Below are 19,376 nucleotides of genomic sequence, written 5' to 3' on the forward strand. Positions count from 1 at the left end.
TAGATTCTTAAGGTTGATAAGGAAGTGGAGAGCAGGTACCCAATAACAGTGTTGTAAGTCTTTTGTTGTGCAACGCTAAATTACACTACTCATTATCCATGATGCTTTGTGTTTCATTTTGTAACCTGCATCTTGCGGGTTAACATCCCCTCGCCACACCAGACCCAAACATAGTGCCTGTATAAATTTGGATTGAGACGCTGCACCGGCCAGCAGTCTCTCACACAGCAGCTCGTGCCCGGAACAAACCATTTCCCTGCCGGTATACAGGGGTGGTCGCGGTATTAAGAAGTACTGGAAACGTAGAGGTAGGCAATATCACCGTGAATTCTCTGACACATTTTTAAAATTATATGTGAAATAACAAGCGAGCGTAACGACACATGTTCGGGGAAATAATTACAGCCATTATTCGTCGAGCATCCTGAGTGTTAATCCCGCCTTTAACGCTCAGGTCCCCGCCGTTAGCTTAACCTCAGCATGGAACTGTTACACGGAAAGCATTCACTTCAAGGATAACCGAAGCTACACATGTGTTGTTACATTGTCAGCGTTTCTGCTTTTATGTTCGGTGTTATAAGCGGGCCAGTCGTGGTGGAAGGTTAAAAAAAGAAGTGATTATAAAAGAAAAGATGCTGTGTTAGGTGTGTTTGTTATATCAGTATTTGGTGGTCACGTGGCCTGACAATGTTTATGAAAGGAAGAGGGATCTAGGTTACGCAAAGTAAACGAGGAAGTGTCTCCGACACGTTACGAAACCTTAGCTATTGTAACCCTCACTGCTTTTGCTGGGATTTAACAGTTAATTCATATTTAAGAAATGTTCTAAAGTTTAGAGGCTCTACTTCAATTAATACTACATGAAAGAATAATAAAGAATATCATCATAAACTCTGGTGAGTCACAATAGTCTGAATATCAGAGATTTTTAACATAACAAGGAGCAGAGTGTCTTATTGCTGCTGTAATAACTTTATTAATTTACTAAAGGACAAATTAATAAAGAGTTTTACAAGTCAATGGATGGAGTTAAGGTAAAAGGTAGACATAGTTATTGAATGTTGGATGTCCTTCACCGTGTGTACATTTACAAAACACCTAAATGTATGAAGTAGTTCCCAGTTATGTTGAAACTGACACATTTAGTAAGGGGTAGTCCTGCAGTCCACAGATAAAGTACACACACCCACATTAGTTTGTCCTTGACACAAGCATCGTAGATAAGTGAGGCAGCCAAACCAACTGCCAGCAGACACACTCGGCTTCCTGTCGTTCAGGCTTGGCTGCGAAGATGTGAGATCTTTCGTGCCCCCTTCTTTTACTTTCTTGTACTTTATTTTTGCTCCAAATAGTCCGAACTAGTTGTGAGCTGTTATTTGCTTTCATCCTGATCGTCTCCGTTATCTTTTCCACCTTATTCAGGGTTGTGTTCGTATCACTGCCAGAACCTGCAATGCCCGATCAACTGCCTCCAAATCCTGCTGGGACACTGCTAAACAAGTTCCCCCAGGGGAGCCTGCCAATGGGAAAAGAAGCTACCAAAGACGGCCTACAAGCCAGAGGCCAGTGGGCCTCCAAGGCTGAGTTCCTCCTGGCCGTAGCCGGGCAGATCATCGGTCTGGGAAACGTCTGGAGGTTCCCTTACCTCTGCTACAAAAATGGTGGAGGTAAAGAGAGGAAGTAAAACTGGCATTGTCTAAAGTGTCTTTGTCTCTTTTTTCTCCTTTCCCTGTCCTATTTTTCCAGTCTCATTCTCAGAATCATTGTGACTTGAAATTAAGATTAAGCTGGTCTGGTTTGCTCCTTAAAAGCACCTTTTATGTTTGGCACAGGTGTGTTTTTTGTACCTTACCTGTTGTTCCTGGTGTTGTGCGGCATCCCCCTCTTCCTCCTGGAGACCTCACTGGGACAGTACACCAGCCTGGGAGGGGTCAGTGCCTGGAGGAATATGTGCCCATTATTTGGAGGTACTTTTATTTCCTTTTGTTTTATGTAGCCAACAGTAATATCAGCCAATATTTTTTTCCTCATTATTTAATCAAATATGTATTATTGTTACTATTAGATGCATATCAAATTCAGTCTTCCAAAGACAAATGTTTGTATAACTGCATGCACGAGTTTGTGCTTGCACCTCTTTAAAATAGATGTGTGTGCGTCTTTTCAGTCCAGTATGTTTTATTTACACAGAACTATACAGTAGTGCAGTTAAGATAAGTGAGATATGTGGATAATTTCTACAGAGGCTATATAAAGTGCTAGTGGTTGTGAGTGGTGGTTCAGTCCATGTTATTATTGTGTGTTTGAGGGTACAGTTGTCCATTGTGTGTGTAGGTGGTTGTGGGTGTGTGTGTATGTTCAGTCCATGAGTTTAACGTGGGTCAGATGTCAGGAGGCAGAGTTCAGGAGTCTGACAGCTGTGGGGAAGAAGCTGTTCCGGTACCTGGTGGTCTTAGTCCGGAGGCTCCTGTAGCGCCTCCCAGAGGGCAGGAGGGTGAAGAGTCCATGTGATGGGTGTCTGGGGTCTTTGATGATTTTCCCAGCCCTTTTCAGACACCGCTTCCTATAGATGTCCTTTATGGCAGGAAGTGGTGCTCCGGCGATGCGCTGCACAGTTTTCACGACCGTCTGCAACGCCTTCCGGTCCGAGGTAGAGCAGTTCCCGTACCAGACTGTTATACAGTTGGTCAGGATGCTCTCGATGGTGCAGCGATAGAAGTTCACCAGGATGTCTGAGGACAGGTGGTTCTTCCTCAGAGTCCTCAAGAAGAAGAGGCGCTGGTGAGCCTTCTTGACCAGCTTGGAGCAGTTGGTCGTCCAGGTGAGATCCTCGGAGATGTGGACTCCCAGGAACTTGAAGCTGCTCACACGCTCCACAGCCGTCCGCTTAATGTGGATGGGTGGATGTGGGTCAGCATTCCTCCTGTAGTCCACGATGAGCTCCTTAGTCTTCTCGGTGTTAAGCAGCAGGTTGTCTCTGTCGCACCACTCAGCCAGACGATCCACCTCCTCCCTGTAGGCGGCCTCATCGTTGTCACTGATGAGGCCAATCACCGTGGCCTCATCAGTGCAAACTTAATGATGGTGTTGGAACCATCAGCAGGTCTGCAGTCGTGGGTGAAGAGGGAGTAGAGGAAAGGGCTCATCACACAGCCTTGTGGTACACCGGTGTTCATCGTGATTGTAGATGAGCAGCAGTTATCCAGCCGGACATGTTGGGGGCGGTTGGTCAGGAAGTCCAGTAACCATTTGCAGATGAGGGAACTGATGCCCAGGTCTGTCAGTTTCCTGATGAGTTGTGAGGGGTGGATTGTATTGAATGCTGAACTGAAGTCTATAAACAGCATTCTGGCGTAGGTGTTGTTGTTGTCCAGGTGTCCAGGCATCCTCTGTGCTCCTGTTCTGGCGGTATGCGAATTGGTGGGGGTCCAGGGTGAGGGGGGAGACAGGATTTGAAGTGTGCTAGGACCAGCTGCTCTAAGCACTTAGTGATGATGGGGGTGAGTGCTACTGGGCGGTGGTAATTGAGGCTAGATGGGTTGGAGTTTTTGGGTATCGGGACGATGGAGGTGAATTTGAAGCAGGCCGGTACCACAGCGTGGGCCAAGGACAGATTGAATATGTCTGTGAGCACTCCTGCAAGCTCCCCAGAACACGCTCTGAGAACACACCCGGGGATGCCATCAGGACCTGCAGCCTTGTGGACATTGATCCTGCTCAGCACCGCTCCTACATCGGTGGGGGAGAGAGTCAGAGGTTGGTGGTCTGGTGTCATGTCTGCTTTGGTTGTGGTTGTGGGGTTCCCTCGCTCAAAATGAGCATAAAAGTTATTGAGCTCGTTGAGGAAGGAGACATCAGAGGATGCGGGGGAGGGTTTGGTGGTCCTGTAGTCTGTAATGGTCTGGAGTCCTTGCCACATGCGTCGGGGGTTGGAGTTAGAGAAGTGTTCTTCTACCTTCTTTTTGTAATGGTGTTTGTCTTTTTTGATGCCCTTCTTTAGATTAGCCCTGGCTGTACTGTAGGCGTGTGCATCTCCTGACCTAAAGGCGGTGTTGCGGGCCTTCAGGAGGAGACGAACATCCCGGTTCATCCAAGGCTTCTGGTTGGGGTACATGGTGATCCGTTTCTGGGTGGTGACACTGTCTGTGGTTTTGGAGATGTAATCCAGTACAGATGAGGCGTACTGGTCCAGGTCTGTGTGGGTGAACATATTCCAGTCTGTGTTTTTAAATCTGTCCTGGAGCACTGCGTCTGTCCCCTCTGGCCACATTTTAATTGTCCTCACAGCAGGTTTCACACGTTGGATGAGTGGTGAATACCTAGGTGTGAGGAACAGGGAGAGATGGTCCGATTGTCCAATGTGGGGGAGGGGTGTGGCTTTGTAGGCTCCAGCCAGGTTGGAATACACATGGTCTAAAGTCTTGTCTCCTCTGGTGTGGCAGGAGACATGTTGGTGGAATCTGGGGAGGACTGTCTTTAAGTTGGTGTGGTTGAAGTCGCCAGCAACAATAAAAGCAGCCTCGGGGTGTTTATTCTGGTGTTTGTTAATGGCTGCAGAACGTTCTTTCATGGCCAACCTAGCATTAGCGTCGGGGGGGATATACACTGCTGTGAGTATGATCGAAGTGAGTTCTCTGGGGAGATAATAAGGTCTGCATTTGACCATTAAAAACTCCGCATTAGGTGAGCAGTGACTCTCAGTAGTAGTGAAACAATGAGTGAAAAAGCAGCCAATGTCCAAGGAAAAACTTTGAAAGATCTTCAGAAAGTTTGGAGAACTATTGCTAAAGACCACTTTAAAAAAATTACCAGAAAGTCTGACTCCTTGGAACCAACTTATAAAGAAGTTGAGGGGTAGCTCAAGATTTTTGCCCAGTGCTGTTTTCTGGTTTTACCCCTTGCCTTTTTTTCTCATTCTTCATCCATATTGGCACAAGCATTCAAAGCTCCCACGTTAATACAAAACCTGTACAAACAGTGTGTCTGCAATCAGAAAATGCCAGCTGTGTGCATGTGCAGTGGAGAGTGGAGCTCAGCTTGTGCTTTAAAACAGCTCAAGAGTGCAAAAGGCACCACGTTCCCTGCCGACCAAGAACAGCATGCAGTGTCTTGTTTTCTTTGTATCTCGCTGTCCAAGAGAGGAGTTTCAGATAAGTATTAACCAAACACACAATCACAACCCAACAAGTTCATCTTTCACCTTTAACACAGCAGTTGAAAAAAACCACGGGACAGATGGTGTGAGGGATAGAGCAAGTCTATGTTATATGAAGGGACCCTGTGATGAGACTGCTCTCATCTCCAGTGTCACATGGACACATCACGTTTTTCAAGGTGTAGTGTTGATCTTGTAAAGAACCATAACTAAACTCATTTTCTTTTTCTCCATAACCTACCCAAGCAGGTTTTAGTGCTGCGACCTTACCAAACACTAAGAGAAACTGCAAAAAAAAATAATAATAATAATAATAATGCTTAACTGGACACGAGGCTTTTGTCATTCACAGCTTTGTGTTCAGCACTGCCAGTTGACACCTTGTGGGCATTTTTGTGACAGCAGAGGCTTCTTACAAAACAAAACAGTCATATATTTCTTTCTCAGATTTAGACAAGCCCCGGAGCTGTTTCTGTGTTTGCTCAACACTTTAGCAGGGTGTGCAACTTTGGCATGCATGGGGAAAAAAAACAAAAAATACTTAACCTGCCACACAGATTCCAACCAGTAGTTAGCAAAGCAATGCAGCCCTGAGGGTAACTGCCATGTTTCTAGAGAAAGTGTGAAAGTTGCTGAAAGGGACAAAGAGCGTGTAGAAGAGACGAGACCCAAATGTTCCAGTTACGCTTGTTCATCTCAGCTAATGCTAGTAGCATGCTAGCTGCTGGACCGCCTCTGAAATTGGTGTATGTGTGTGTTTGTGTCAGCGGAGCTATGTTTGTTTTTTTTTATTTAATGAAAAATTATTCTTGTTCCAACATTTGCCACTCTGGCCCATATGGCCTGCAGATGCATGCGTGCACAAACAGACACACACACACACACACACACACACACACACACACACACACACACACACACATATCTGCGCACACTCTGTTTTTGTTGACAGCTAGCTGCATGAAGGCCATGTGTTTAGCACTGGAATAAACTCCTGCACTTCCTCGGGCACATGTCCTCGTACTTATTGCAAACTTGGACAAAGAAAAGCTTCTGTTGGAATTCCTCGCTGGTTTGTGCAGTTAGCGTGCCCGTCGTCAGATGCGGCCTGAATTTCATTAGCGGATACCACAGACAGCTATTTGTCTAGCCAAACAGCCTACACTTTGTAACCCACTCAGGGCCTCATAAGACTATCATTCATATCTAATGAAGATGTACTCAGTGTGGGCTGCAAGTCGAGTGTCTGAGTAACGGGATGCTTTCATCTCAAACTCAAGTGACTTGGAACTGATAACAGAGGGCGTGTTCATGGAGGCTTTGAAGCTCATTTATGCCACTCTTCATGCTCACATAACTCACCACACGTGTCCGCTTGTCTTCTCTGCAACTTGTTGTGTCTCCTTAGGTCTCGGCTACGCTAGCCAGGTGATGATCCTGCACGGCTGTGTTTACTACATAGTCATCCTGGCTTGGGCTCTCTTATACCTGTCCTACAGCTTCCAGGCGGAGCTGCCGTGGTCGCACTGTAACAACACGTGGAACACGAGTCAGTAAAAACAGGAAATCAGAAGCTGTCATCCTTGCAATTTGACGCTACCATGCAAAAGACTTTAAGAGGCAAACTGGGGTCTGTTGTGTGTGTCCTCCTGCAGAAGCGTGTTTCTCATATCACTCCTACAACCAAACGGCCAACGCGAGCAGCCTGCCGGAGAACGCCACTTCCCCTGTCATGGAGTTTTGGGAGTGAGTGTAACATCTTTAGAGTATTGATTATGAGGCTTGAAACAGTTTTGGTGCTAACACCTGCTGCGTGTGTTCTAAGGCGGGAGGTGCTCCGCCTGTCCAGCACTTTGGACGGGCTCGGCCCGATCAGCTGGAAGCTGGCTCTGTGTCTGGCCGCCGTCTGGCTTATCTGCTACTTCTGCGTCTGGAAGGGAGTCAAGTCTACCGGAAAGGTGAGGAGTCGACACATCAGCTTCATCAAGTTCCCTCTCTGTCTCAGCTACATGTCTAAGCTGCCACCATAGACAGTGTAAAAGATGGATGCATCCATCTTTGGTGTAAGATGTGACGAGTGCACGCTCATTGACTAACAACTTGTGACCAACAAGTTTTGGGAGTCTGGCCGAAATGAGGGACTGAGCCCATAAGCTCAGCAGTAAAGTGTTCAGCAGTCATGTCAGAAAAGCGTTAGTCTTCTGTAGCACCAGAAAACTTTTAGGTAACCATACTGAATGCAAGTTTTTAGACATAGCATTAGCATCACAGTTCCATCTGTGGTTTCCAGGTGCTCACCCACATCAAGTGATAGAAACAAGTGTTTGAGCTCTTGCGAATGTTCCACTTCTGACACTTTTTCTAGTTTTAGTGTTTGAATTTTAAAGTCAGCATTTTGTGCCCACAAAAATGGATATCATGAGAACTGCTTTGACCTCTGTGTGAAAACTGTTTTTACAATCCCCCAGAGCACAGGGTCAGATAAATATAGGTGTCACTGGAGCTGGTCGCCTCTCGGTAACTATTTATATGGTGTGCAGCAGAGCCAGCGCTTGCTCACTTGTCAAAAACAGGGCTTCTCTGCTAAAATATGAAGAAACTAGGCCTGTCCTGAATACTACTTTATGTACTTTATGTACTATTTAAGAGTGAATATTGGTGGATGTTGTCCAGCATGGGTAGGGAAAAGGTTAGGGGATTTTATAACTCTGCCTGGCTGATTTTGGACATATTTCCAAATCAAAAGGTCGCTTAGAAAGAAAGGTAGAAGCAGGAGAATGTGTGTGACTTTCTCCCTCTTACACAGTGCATAGCCAACATGCATTTTTGAGAAGAAAAAAGTTTCCAAAGGAACTATGAAAAAGTAATAAAAAACCAAATGCCTACCTCATAAACAAAACATGCTTACATATAATTTAATGGCACCCATTTATTTATAAAATTTTAAAAATATCTACGGCAGGAGCATTTTTATGGTGACATAAAGTCTTTTAAACAGAACCTCGAGGAGCAGTAAAGTCCAAAACATAATTCTCCTTTCATGTAGCAGATGAGAAATAAGGGCCACGACACTGCAGCCACTTTGTCGGACTTATTTGCTGTGCCTCCGCCGCCGTCAGTCAACAGATTTTAAGACTCCAACTTTCCTTCTTGTAGTATTTTCTTTCTTTTTTTTTAAAGAACATCACAGTCACATCCTCCCTGTTTGTCTCTGCGACCACATCCCTGCACGCTCTTGTGTACATTCTAGGTGGTGTACCTGACGGCCACCTTTCCATATGTAATGCTGTTTGTGCTGCTGGTGCGTGGTGCCACCCTGCCCGGAGCCACCCAGGGAATCATCTACTACCTCAAACCCAACGTTACCCGCCTGGCTGACCCACAGGTACAGCAACACAAACGCGCACTCGCTTTATGTGTCCGTAAACGGTGGCAGATTTTGAAAAGCATCACGTCGGAGGACATTTTTCTAGTCGTTCTTGCAGGTCATACGGCAGCTCCTACAGGTAGGAGAGCCGCACTGTCAGGTGAGTAAATGTCAGATCTGCCATACAGCAGGAAGGAGATTGGATTATTGTTGTGAAGCTGAATGTAGTTTACAACGTGACATCTGATTTGTTGCTCTGTGCCACATTTTCATCACTAGATCATTAGATCTTATTGTCGCTGTGGTTTTGCGCTCTATCAATTCAGAAGCGACTTTCAAACTCTTCTTCACTGGTGTGAAAAAGTGTTTGTTATTATCGTGTGGGTACGGTTTGACAGCATCAGTATCTATTTGTTTCTGTTAATTAGCCAAGTTTGTGTCATGTTACCTGTAAACTGTGTAATATAGAACATCTTGTACGGTGTACCTTTGACCCCAAAACAGCAGCCAAGGCTGATAAAGTATATCAGTCAGTTAGATATGAGCTTGTGGGCTAACATGTCCTTTCACTTTCTCCTCTCGCTCTCTGTTTCTCTTTGTTTCTGTAGGTATGGATGGATGCAGGTACCCAAATATTTTTCTCTTATGGAATCTGCTTGGGAAGTCTCACAGCTCTGGGCAGTTACAACAAATACAACAATGACTGCTATAAGTGAGACACTATGTCAGACACACACAGACATGTATGCATACAACCACGTAAAAACAGAGTCGGCCACACGGCTTCTCCTTCTTCCACTTGACTTGAGACAAACTGTAGTTGCTGAAATGTAAGATGTAAGCTCCCACTGGTCAGATGGCTTCCAGCAGGAATGGCTGGAATGGACAGAGAAAACACACTGATACAGCCACACCTTAAAGAAAAGCCCTCGCTGCCATGTTTCCCACACTGTAGGACTCCCACACACACACACACACACACACACACACACACACACACACACTCAGGAAGAGCCAAGCTCTTGACTCTTGGCTTGTATTTACAGTAACAGGACAGATCAAGTCCTCAGTGGGGTTGTGTTCTGTCTTTCAGTTTTCACAGGGTGTTTTTTGTGTTCAGCGCAGTGCTGTGCTAAACTCTTGAGACACCCTCTGTATATACTGCTTACCAGGAGCCAGACTGTTGTGCAGTTTTTTGAGTAATAGTTCTCCAGACTTCTGAAGGTCTTTCACGGTTCTTTCTTTGGACATTGGCTGCTTTTTCACCTACTTTCAGTCCAGTCCTAGTACCCGACCATTTTCACTATTAGACCTATTAGCCAAAAACTTCCATCTTCACATAAAGAATTAAGGTGGTCGTATCAAATATCGACTTTCAAGCTTGTCAGAATTGTACAAACTCCCTTTTTGTCTCATATCCTGGATTTTCATGTATGTTTGCATGATTTTACCACTCAAATATAAGGAAATGAGGGGTGGCTCAAGACTTTTGGGCAGCACTGTATTGAAATCTAATTAGTTAACTCAGATTAATTTTGTGTGTATTTATGTATTTTTCCAGGGACTCTTTTATGCTGTGCCTCCTGAACAGCGCCACCAGTTTCCTGGCAGGATTCGCCATCTTCTCGGTGCTGGGATTCATGGCTGAGGAACAAGGCGTGGACATAGGCACCGTAGCCCAATCAGGTGAGAGACTGTTTTCCTTCAGGACACAGAACTGTCAGCATAAGTCAGCAGACTTTGACTTTGTGGTGTTTTGTGCCACAGGCTAATTTAACTCTTAATTTAACTGTTAAAGCATGAGGAGGAAGTGTGAAACAATCAGAAGTGATAGTGATCCCAAACCAGATTTTATCAAGATGCCCTTGTGGTGAAAATAATAATGAAGCATAAAATTAGTCACACATACCAATCCGGTCTTTACGTCCGACGTCATTAGCCTGCTCCGGGTCCAAACTCTGCTTCAGGTCCCAAAGTCATAAGAACACTGCGGCGTCACTGAGAGTTACAAACTGTCTAAATTCTTTCATCTTCAATAAAATGATTAGTGTGGCTCCTCTATCAGGTGTAACAATGAAGTTTAACATCCAGGCATCCGTGAAAACAGAATTTATGAAGTTTAACGGAGTTAGCAGGGAGTTAGCTCGCTAGTTTCCATCTAAAGATGATATAGCATGTTCTGACTGAGGGATTTCTGAAAAATTCAAACGTACAGCTCTGCTATCACTTCCAGCATAAATGAAGACAGAAAACTAAACAGCAGTGACGTTTGTAGGGTTACTGAAGTTGGCCCAGCTGGTATTTAATGATGTGCTTCGTGGTGGCTACACAGACAACCCACCCATTAATAATCACTTGGCAACAGTGGGAAGGGAAAACTCTCTTTGAAGGAAGAAACTTCCGACAAAACCGAGCTCAGCTCTAAATGATAATGTGATAAAAATAGTAAATATTTTCCATTATTTTATGTCAGAAGAAACTTATATTAATTGTTTGTAATATCTTTGGTCTCATGGTCTTCTCAGGACCCGGGCTTGCCTTCATCGCCTACCCGAGAGCTGTAGCCATGATGCCCGTACCCCAACTCTGGGCTGTCTGCTTCTTCCTCATGATCATCATGCTGGGGTTGGACACACAGGTAGATGCAGACTAACACCCTCGACAAACTTTGAATTTCTCTCCACTGGCGTTGCGTTCGGTGTCATGGAAACACGCCGACATATGTGTCTCGTGCAGTTTGTGAGCCTGGAGGCCCTGATGACATCAGTGACTGACCTGTACCCTCACCTGATCAGACGAGGTCACCGCAGAGAGCTGCTGTTGCTGTTTGTCTGCATCGTCTGCTTCCTGGTTGGACTGGTCATGGTCACACCGGTAAGTCACACCGGTGGATGGATGTGTTGTGTTGGAGAAGTAGCCTGTTTTTAATGAGTCGTCTCTTCTGTGTGGTGCAGGGCGGTCTGTATGTGTTCCAGATCTATGACCATTTCTCCTGCAGTGGAGCCAGTCTGCTGCTTCTCTCCATCTTCCAGTCTCTGGCCATCGGCTGGGTCTACGGTACAAATCCCAACTCTAGCCTGCTCCTTGCCCTTTCATCACCTGTTTTCTGTCCTCATGATTCTTCCCTCCACTCTATATTTCCCATTCCTTTTTCTCTTCTTCCCCCTTTCCTTTTCCTTCCTTTTCTGATCATCTCCCTTTTTCCTCATCTCTTCTGTTTTGTGTGACCTTTTACTTCTTTTTTCCTTCTCCTTCCCTTTCCTCTCCTCCTTTTCCGTCTTTATCTAATCTCCTTGTCAATCTAATCATTCATTTCCTTTCAATTTTAATCTTTTCCTTGTCTTCCCCTTTTTTCTCCTCGCCACACTGCTCTTTCTGATCCTTCGCAAACTGACTCTTCCGGTGTAACATTTCATTTCCCTAACCCCTCTTCCCCTTTTTCTTTTAAATACTTTTTTCAATGTACTTATATTTTTTGTCATCCTATTTTCCTGGTTCTTTCCTTTATCTTGTTTCCACTCTTGTTTTGAATTCTCTTTTCTTTCCATTTTTTAGCTTATTTTCCATTTTCTTTGATTTTCTTTCTCTCCACTCCTTTTTCCTGCTTTGGTCTCCTCTCTTCTTGTTTGATTTTTATTTGCTCTTTTCTTTTCTTTTTTTAATGTAGCACTAAATTAATGGAAAAATAGTGTCCGAGTCATTTCTACTAGTCTGACTTTAATTAAATTCAGTTGGAGCTCAGGCAGTAGGATAATGAGATTATACATAATCTTAAGCTGGTTGCTGTTATATAGAAAATAAAAAGAACTTTTATCACTAATGAATATAAGTCCTCAAATCTGATAAACACACACACACACACACACAGTCTCGCTGTCCACTTCTTCCCCTCCTCCGGCATTCCACTTAGAGGCAGTAGACAGTATATTAACATGGCTGCAGCTACCCACTGTTGTAGGGAGACTGGCTCCTAGCCAGGCCCCTGTCTGTCTCCTCCGGGCCCTAAATCAGCCTCCGGGCCCTGTCGCCTCTCAGTCTCAGTCTGCTGGCCCCAGGGAGCCCCCACTCCAGCCAGACATGGAGGTCTGAAGCATTCACAAAAACACTGTTTGTTTAAAAGTGCAATGGACGGAGTGTTTTATATGCATACATCAGGACAATGCAGTAAACGCTCAGTGAGGTTAGACAGTCGACTTTAAGTGTTAGAAAAAATATATGTTGCCATTTCATGAGATAAAAAATAGGCTGAATACTCCAGCAGAGAATGTGTTTGTAGGTGTGGGTGCTTATGAGGGCCAAAAAGCCTGTTTTTATGGCTCTCCTTGAGTTGAGGAGAAGGGTTTTAAGTGGACTGTGCGACACAGCGTTCACAACTCAGCTGCACCTTTTCCCCCTTTTTACGGCTGTGGGAATTTACAGTTTTTTAAGGACTCTGATGACCACTAACACTCTGAACTGAACTGAACTGAAAGAAAAGCTGCAGACAACTTCCTCATCCGACTCTCCCGAGATTCTCCAGCTTTCATGTGTCAAAATTGCTTTAAGGTTATTGAGTAAGTCATTACAGTGTGGTGGTTTGTCCTGTTTCTACCCCTCCCTGAGCCTGGTTCTACTGGAGATTTCTTCCTGTTAAAAGGGAGTTTTTCCTTCCCACTGTCGCCAAGTGCTTCCTTATCCGGTTGTTCAGTGATGACGCGACGAATCCTACTTCCGGGTCTAAAGTAGTCTGCGTTTAATATGGCTTTTGTGTTGTTAACATGTTTAATGTTATGTATTTTCTTCTATTTGATCTCAAAAAGCTCCTAAAACAGTCAGTGATCCCTGTTGACCTCCCTCGGCTTTTATTACCGCTAATCATTTATTTAAGCTCAGTTTTTAAAACCTTAGGATGTAACTACAGCCCAGCCCATGCAGCAGTATATGAATGACTAACCTCGTATTGTGGATGGATTATCTCAGTTGTTCTCCTGGCTGAAGTTTGGTCCTTTTACAGCATCCTGCCATGCGATTACATTTGTTTCTGACCACCGAGAAAACTCACGTTAACTTTTATCGAGTGGAAAAAAAAGTTAGCTTGTTTATATTATGCTAACATAGCTGTGTCGCTAGCGGTCACGTAGCACATCATTATATACCAGCTAGCCCAACTTCAGTAATCCTACAAACGTCACTGCTGTTTAGTTTTCTGTCTTCATTTATGCTGGAAGTGATAAGAAAGCTGTACGTTTTAATTTGTTTCCAAAACCCCGCAGTCAGGACATGCTATAGTGTATTTAGATAGAAGCTAGCGAGCTAACTCCCTGCTAACTTCTAACTCCATTAAATGTCATAAATTCCGTTTTCATGGATGCCTGGATGTTAACCTCAATTGTTACACCTGGTAGAGCAGAACGCTGATCATTTTATTAAAGATGAAAGACTTTAGACAGTTTTTCAACTCTCAGTAATGCCATAGTGATCGTTTGATATATGGACCTGCAGCGGAGTTTAGACCCAGACACGGCTAGTGACGTCAGACTTAACAACCGGATAGGGTGTCGTCTGATTGTTGGAGTTCCTTTTTAATATTGTAGATGTTTCTTTTCTTACAATATAAAGCGCCTTGAGGTTGTTGTGTTATATATTAATAAAACTGAATTAAGTTGCAGAGTATGTGACAGTTTGTGCTCCTCCTACTGTCACTCCAGACAGAAAAGAAAAGAGCTGTAGGTACTGATAGCATTTTGCTCACTTTCTTAAGCCTGCCGAGAAAAGCACTAGTGTGGATTTCAGGAGGGTTGGTAGTCAGACAGTTTGGTGTGTGTCCTCAGCTTGGCCAGTATATCACAAGATTACAACAAAATTCCACACAACTGCCCAAAAGGATAAAATAACATAATGGCATTTCATATCTGAAAGGTCAAAGGTCATTCACCGTGATGTCAGTGTATGAGCGTGGACAGGCTGTAAACAGCAGCTTGGCTGTTTGTCCTGTGCAGCAGCGATTTCAGTTATAATTTGTTTTTCTCTCCTTTTTTTTTTTGCTTGTATTTTCCGCTCTGGCGATGAATACCAGGAAGAAAAAATGTTCTCTAAGCACAGTTGGCCACCGTTGCCAAACCATGATGTGAACTGAACCACAACCAAACCTCACTGTGTTCTTGTTTTGGCCACAGGAGCAGAGCGCTTCAGCGCCAACATCAGGGATATGACCGGCTACAGCCCTCTTCCTTTTTTCAACCTGTGCTGGAAATACTTGACCCCGATCGTGTGCACTGTGAGTAACCTCCACCCGCTGACCTGCATTCCACTTTGTTATGAGCTGTTTGTTGTGAAGTAGGATGTCCATTAGCACAGGTGTGGGATTTCATACAGATTCCACCTTCCACCTCTCAGGAAAATATCAGGGTTCATCTGTGTGCCACTTGTTTGTCTCTCTATCAGTGAGGTTGGCTTTTTATTCCACCACCTCCAGAGCAGAAAATGAATCATGAGCTCCGTTGGCAGGACACAAGAAGCACTGGATGCGAGCAGTTTCCAAAAGAGTTGAAACACTGTTTGACATGTAAATGGAAACTGAATGCAAATAATTTCAGGCTACATTCAACTGAAACAGAAGAAAGACAGCATGTCAAAAGTTATTTGGAAAAATGTAGTCTGCTTTTCAATTTGATGCCAGCAACACATTCAAGAAAGCTGCAGTTATGGACACACTTCCCGCTCCAGATACTCGTTTTTAGTTCCAGTCTTATTTAGTCAGACCATCCTTAAATCAGCTGTGGCCCAAAGACGGCAGCATCGCCTCTCTTGTTTGTAGAATTGTTTTGTTGTTGTTTGGTTGTGAGGGTTTCTAGATACTTTCTGAGGTTTAACTTGCAATTTTCAAGTATTTTTAAGCCCATGAAATGATTTCCACTACAGAATTGTGTCTTTTTTTAAATGCAGCACTGCCTTAAACCATAAAGATCGTTGGTTTTCAGCCTTGAGTCATTTAATGATAATCTGTTTGTTCTTTGAAATCTTATGTTGAGAAACTTCTTTGTTTCTTCACTTGTTAGGTTAAATATGGGGCTTCAGCGTTTTGGAGATCACTGCGTTCTGGTTTGATCCGTATTTTACGACCTTTCCCAGGGTCGTTGGGGTTTCTTTGTTTTTGTCCACGTAGTTGTAATTTAGTATAAAAATATAATCAGCAACTATTTAAATTCAAACACGTTTTGCACAGATGAAAATCTGGGAGAGGTACTGCATGTTTTTATTGTGCAGCAGAGGTGTTTTACTGCCTTTGGACAGAGCCAGACTCTTTCCCGGTCTCATATTTATTGAGAGCATTAGGAGACATCTCATCGACCGCATAACAGCGAATGAGTAAATAGCCACCTGTTCGTCTACATCCAGCAGCTATTAAAGGGCTCTCAGGGAGGGTATTTATCGCTGCTGCTGTTTAACTGGGAAACACTGATTTACCATTTTTGGCCTAAAATGTCTAAGCCTAAATGGTAAATGGTCTGTATTTGTATAGCGCTTTACTAGTCCCTAAGGACCCCAAAGTGCTTTACACAACCAGTCATCCACCCATTCACACACACATTCACACACTGGTGATGGCAAGCTACATTGTAGCCACAGCCACCCTGGGGCGCACTGACAGAGGCCTAGACCTTTAGTATTTACCCCGTCCTCCTTTCTCCCCTCTTCAGGCCACATTTATATTTTCCCTGGTGCGCTGGTCACCACTGAGCCTGGGGAAAGGACTGGTGGCTCCAGTATGGGCCACAACGCTGGGCTGGATCCTTACCCTCTCATCCGTTTCTCTGCTTCCCATCTGGGCCATCTACGCCCTGGTCACTACCCCGGGAACCCTGACACAGGTGATACAATGTGTTTTTCCTGCTGTTGGATGTGAAACTGTCTTGTGCCTTTAATGACGCTGATCCACAGTCAACTAACTGCAACCTTTCTATCCCGCAGCGCTTCCAAATCCTGTGCAGCCCCGTTGAAACCCCGTCACTGACCTTCCACCACCTCTCCAACCAGTCAGCGATCCCCTCCAGCCCCAGTCTGCCTCTCACTGAGAAGTCAAAGGCACCGTTAAAAGAAATCATCTAGGACAAGATGACCCGACAGACACTTGACAACAATGTAACAGTGGCTGCTGCTCGGTCAGTCGGGTGTGTCAGGGCAGAGGGTCAACTTTAGAGCTAATGCTGCTGGATACCAACAGAGGGGCTGGATCCTCATCAGTCTGTACTTGTTGACTAAATGTTGTAATCAGCTCAAAAGGTGATCCTTCAATTATGGGCTCTCTGAAGGGATTCAGAGGACATCCACATCATCTACAACGGCCTTCATCTACAGGAGCATTCAGATGATAAAGCTGATATATTTTCCACATATTTAACTTTAGAAGGTTATTTTGAATTAGTTCAGTGAAAACGTCAGTTAAAGTAAACAAAACTAAACAAGACCTACCTGAACGCACCATCTAGCTGCTATTGGAATAGTTTCTTCAGGTTGGAGCTTTCTACAGAGGGTCCAGCCCTGAACTGGGACACAGTTTGTTTAATCTTTTGCACCAGACCCACACCCTGCCTGCCAGAGCTGGTTATTGTAAAACAGCACACCCTTCTGGCTTTGAATCATGTTATCTCTTTACCTGCTTTTTTTCCTGTTGTCTCAGTTTATTCATGTAATTAAGGACCATATAATTATAGCTTCTGCTGGCTGTCTGCGCGCAGGACTAATGTTCCCTTTATTTGCCAGCAGTCATACATACATAGAGCTATACTCTCTATGAGAGCCTGAGAGATTACTGTTTGCGTTAGCATGACTGCTTTGCTTTGGAGTCCACTAAAAGAGTGCATCGATTCATTGGGGTGAAGGTATAAACTGAAATGACTCCATGAGTCAGGCGTGTTATGCAGTAATTTATAGGGATGGGTTGTTTTTTTTTCTCATGCTTCACCCTCTGTGATGGCAATATCATGACATCTGAATGGATCATAACACGTCTTACCCTCAGACCAAGTAGAGAAGACATTCAGTCAAGTCCTTTTTATTGCTGCCAACGCACAAGTGCTTGAGATCAAGTGCAGCAATCGGTTTTTATCCATCACACGTCTTTGTTGTTAAAAAAGTTAATTACTGTTGTTTTTGTTTTGGGGGTTTTTGTTACTTCCTGTTGCAATTGTGCAGTTTTTATAAAGATTTGAGGCATTATTTAGACAGCTGTGCACTGCAGGGAAACATGCATACAGCCAGCATGCAGTAATGCAGTACTGCTGCTGCAACTGTTTTGTCAGAAAAATATATCTGACTTTATTTTTTAATTTTGTACATCACTTTTGAGTTGAAATGTTTTTAGTTCTCCGACCTCTTTATTGTGATTTTCTCTGCGGCTCTAACGTGTGAACGCAGTAGACTTCTTTGAAGACAGCGTGTAAATGATAGTAGAGATATGTTTACGACATAGAAAACTAACACCAGGAGTGCGATGAAGGAATGTGTCCTAGTTGAACAACTTCAGTTCCTTATGTTTGGACTTGAAATGTAAATCAAGAATATGTTTTAATTATTTACACTCTACTTTCCTTCCTGTTTTTTTTCTATCACCGTTCAGCCTAGTGGAGGCGACGTCTCCAGTAACTTAATGTGCTTTAGGACACAACCTGTTCTTCACTGGAAACGCTTCTTCTTGAGCAATTGTGATGTGTTCAAATGCAGTATGTTCGAAGATATAAAGAGACTCTTATGGAAACTTGAAACTGCTGTCATTCAAACCTGGATGTCTTTCTGATTGACTTCAGATTGATCCAAGTGTGTCATCATCTCTGTTTACAAGTGTATGCATGTGCCTCTTTATTTTGAAATCCTCCATCTGTACTGTTATTTTCTTTTCTAAATGACTATATATTAATATACATATATATATAAACATTGTGGACATGAGCATTTGTGTCGACTGTTTAATTCAGTTCGTGTGACAAGCCGTGTGTGTGCGTGCAGGTGTGTCGCCGGGAGGCCCCGGGAGGCGTCGCGGTCTCCCTCAGTGGGGCGATAACAGATGCTGAGGCCACACCTGGCTTCTACCAGGAGGGTGGACGAGCGGAGGCGAAGAAGTGAGGAGAGAGGTGGAGGAAAAAGGAACAAATGCCGTGATTAGTGTTCTCCTCATCCTGATGCGAATTGCTGGTTTAACATCCGTGAAAGGATAGAAGTCAAGGAGAGATGGAGTGTGTGTGTGAGGAGGAGGAGGAGAGGGTGTCATGGAGACTAAAGAGGGAGGGAGAGCAGCAGCGGGTGGGGAGGAATTCAGACAGCAGCACTTAGACAGAGTCCGGCGGTTATGTAAAAGGCTCGGTTTGTCAATTAACTGTATTGGATTCCCTCCCCCCACAGCCACCAGAGGAAGCGGGTTGGTCCTCCACACACACGTGGCTCAGCACGAAGGGTTCACAAACACACACATCTCGTTTTGGTGACGTGCAAAACTGAATGCAGCCTCCTTCTTGCACATGTGATCCGGGTTACTATGTAACTGTGTGTGTGTGTGTGTGTGTGTGTGTGTGTGTGTGTGTGTGTGTGTGTGTGTGTGTGTGTGTGCAGGGAAAACGGGGGAGGGTTTATGTCCATATGGTTGCTTTGGCATACGTCTCTGTTTCACATGATGTGGATTAAAAATGATCCAGTGGGCTGAGTGTGTGAGATTCAAAAGAGGAGAGAGGAAGAGGGAGGGAGAGAAGAAGAGAGGAGGACGCTGCAAGGATGCGAGCCAAAGCATGTGTCTGCGTTGTTTCACTGAATGCTTTGAAAGATGCTGAGATGCTGGAGAAAAGTTCGTTTCTGCTCAGGCTCACTGCCACCAGCTCGCAGCTG

General features: G+C 44.4%; 1 protein-coding gene and 1 long non-coding RNA gene across 2 annotated transcripts; one reads left to right on the forward strand and one right to left on the reverse strand.

Annotated features, from left to right (window-relative positions):
* Positions 1-1,123: 1,123 nt before the first annotated feature.
* On the forward strand, positions 1,124-18,449 carry LOC309700633 (sodium- and chloride-dependent GABA transporter 2-like). Its single transcript, XM_082524330.1, has 15 exons — positions 1,124-1,293; positions 1,423-1,667; positions 1,833-1,967; positions 6,564-6,704; positions 6,811-6,901; positions 6,981-7,113; positions 8,406-8,540; positions 9,131-9,234; positions 10,084-10,208; positions 11,048-11,160; positions 11,259-11,396; positions 11,477-11,579; positions 14,678-14,778; positions 16,202-16,372; positions 16,473-18,449. Coding segments are annotated over exons 1-15 (1,875 nt in total). The 5' UTR covers positions 1,124-1,291; the 3' UTR covers positions 16,611-18,449.
* LOC309700635 lies at positions 11,623-14,669 on the reverse strand. The gene is made up of 2 exons (XR_014274705.1): positions 13,456-14,669; positions 11,623-12,607 (listed from the first exon to the last, which is right to left on the reverse strand). It is a non-coding gene; the product is annotated as an uncharacterized lncRNA (long non-coding RNA).
* Positions 18,450-19,376: the final 927 nt, after the last annotated feature.

Source organism: Aulonocara stuartgranti (assembly GCF_965226115.1).
Source record: "Aulonocara stuartgranti genome assembly, chromosome: 23".
Lineage (NCBI taxonomy): Eukaryota > Metazoa > Chordata > Actinopteri > Cichliformes > Cichlidae > Aulonocara > Aulonocara stuartgranti.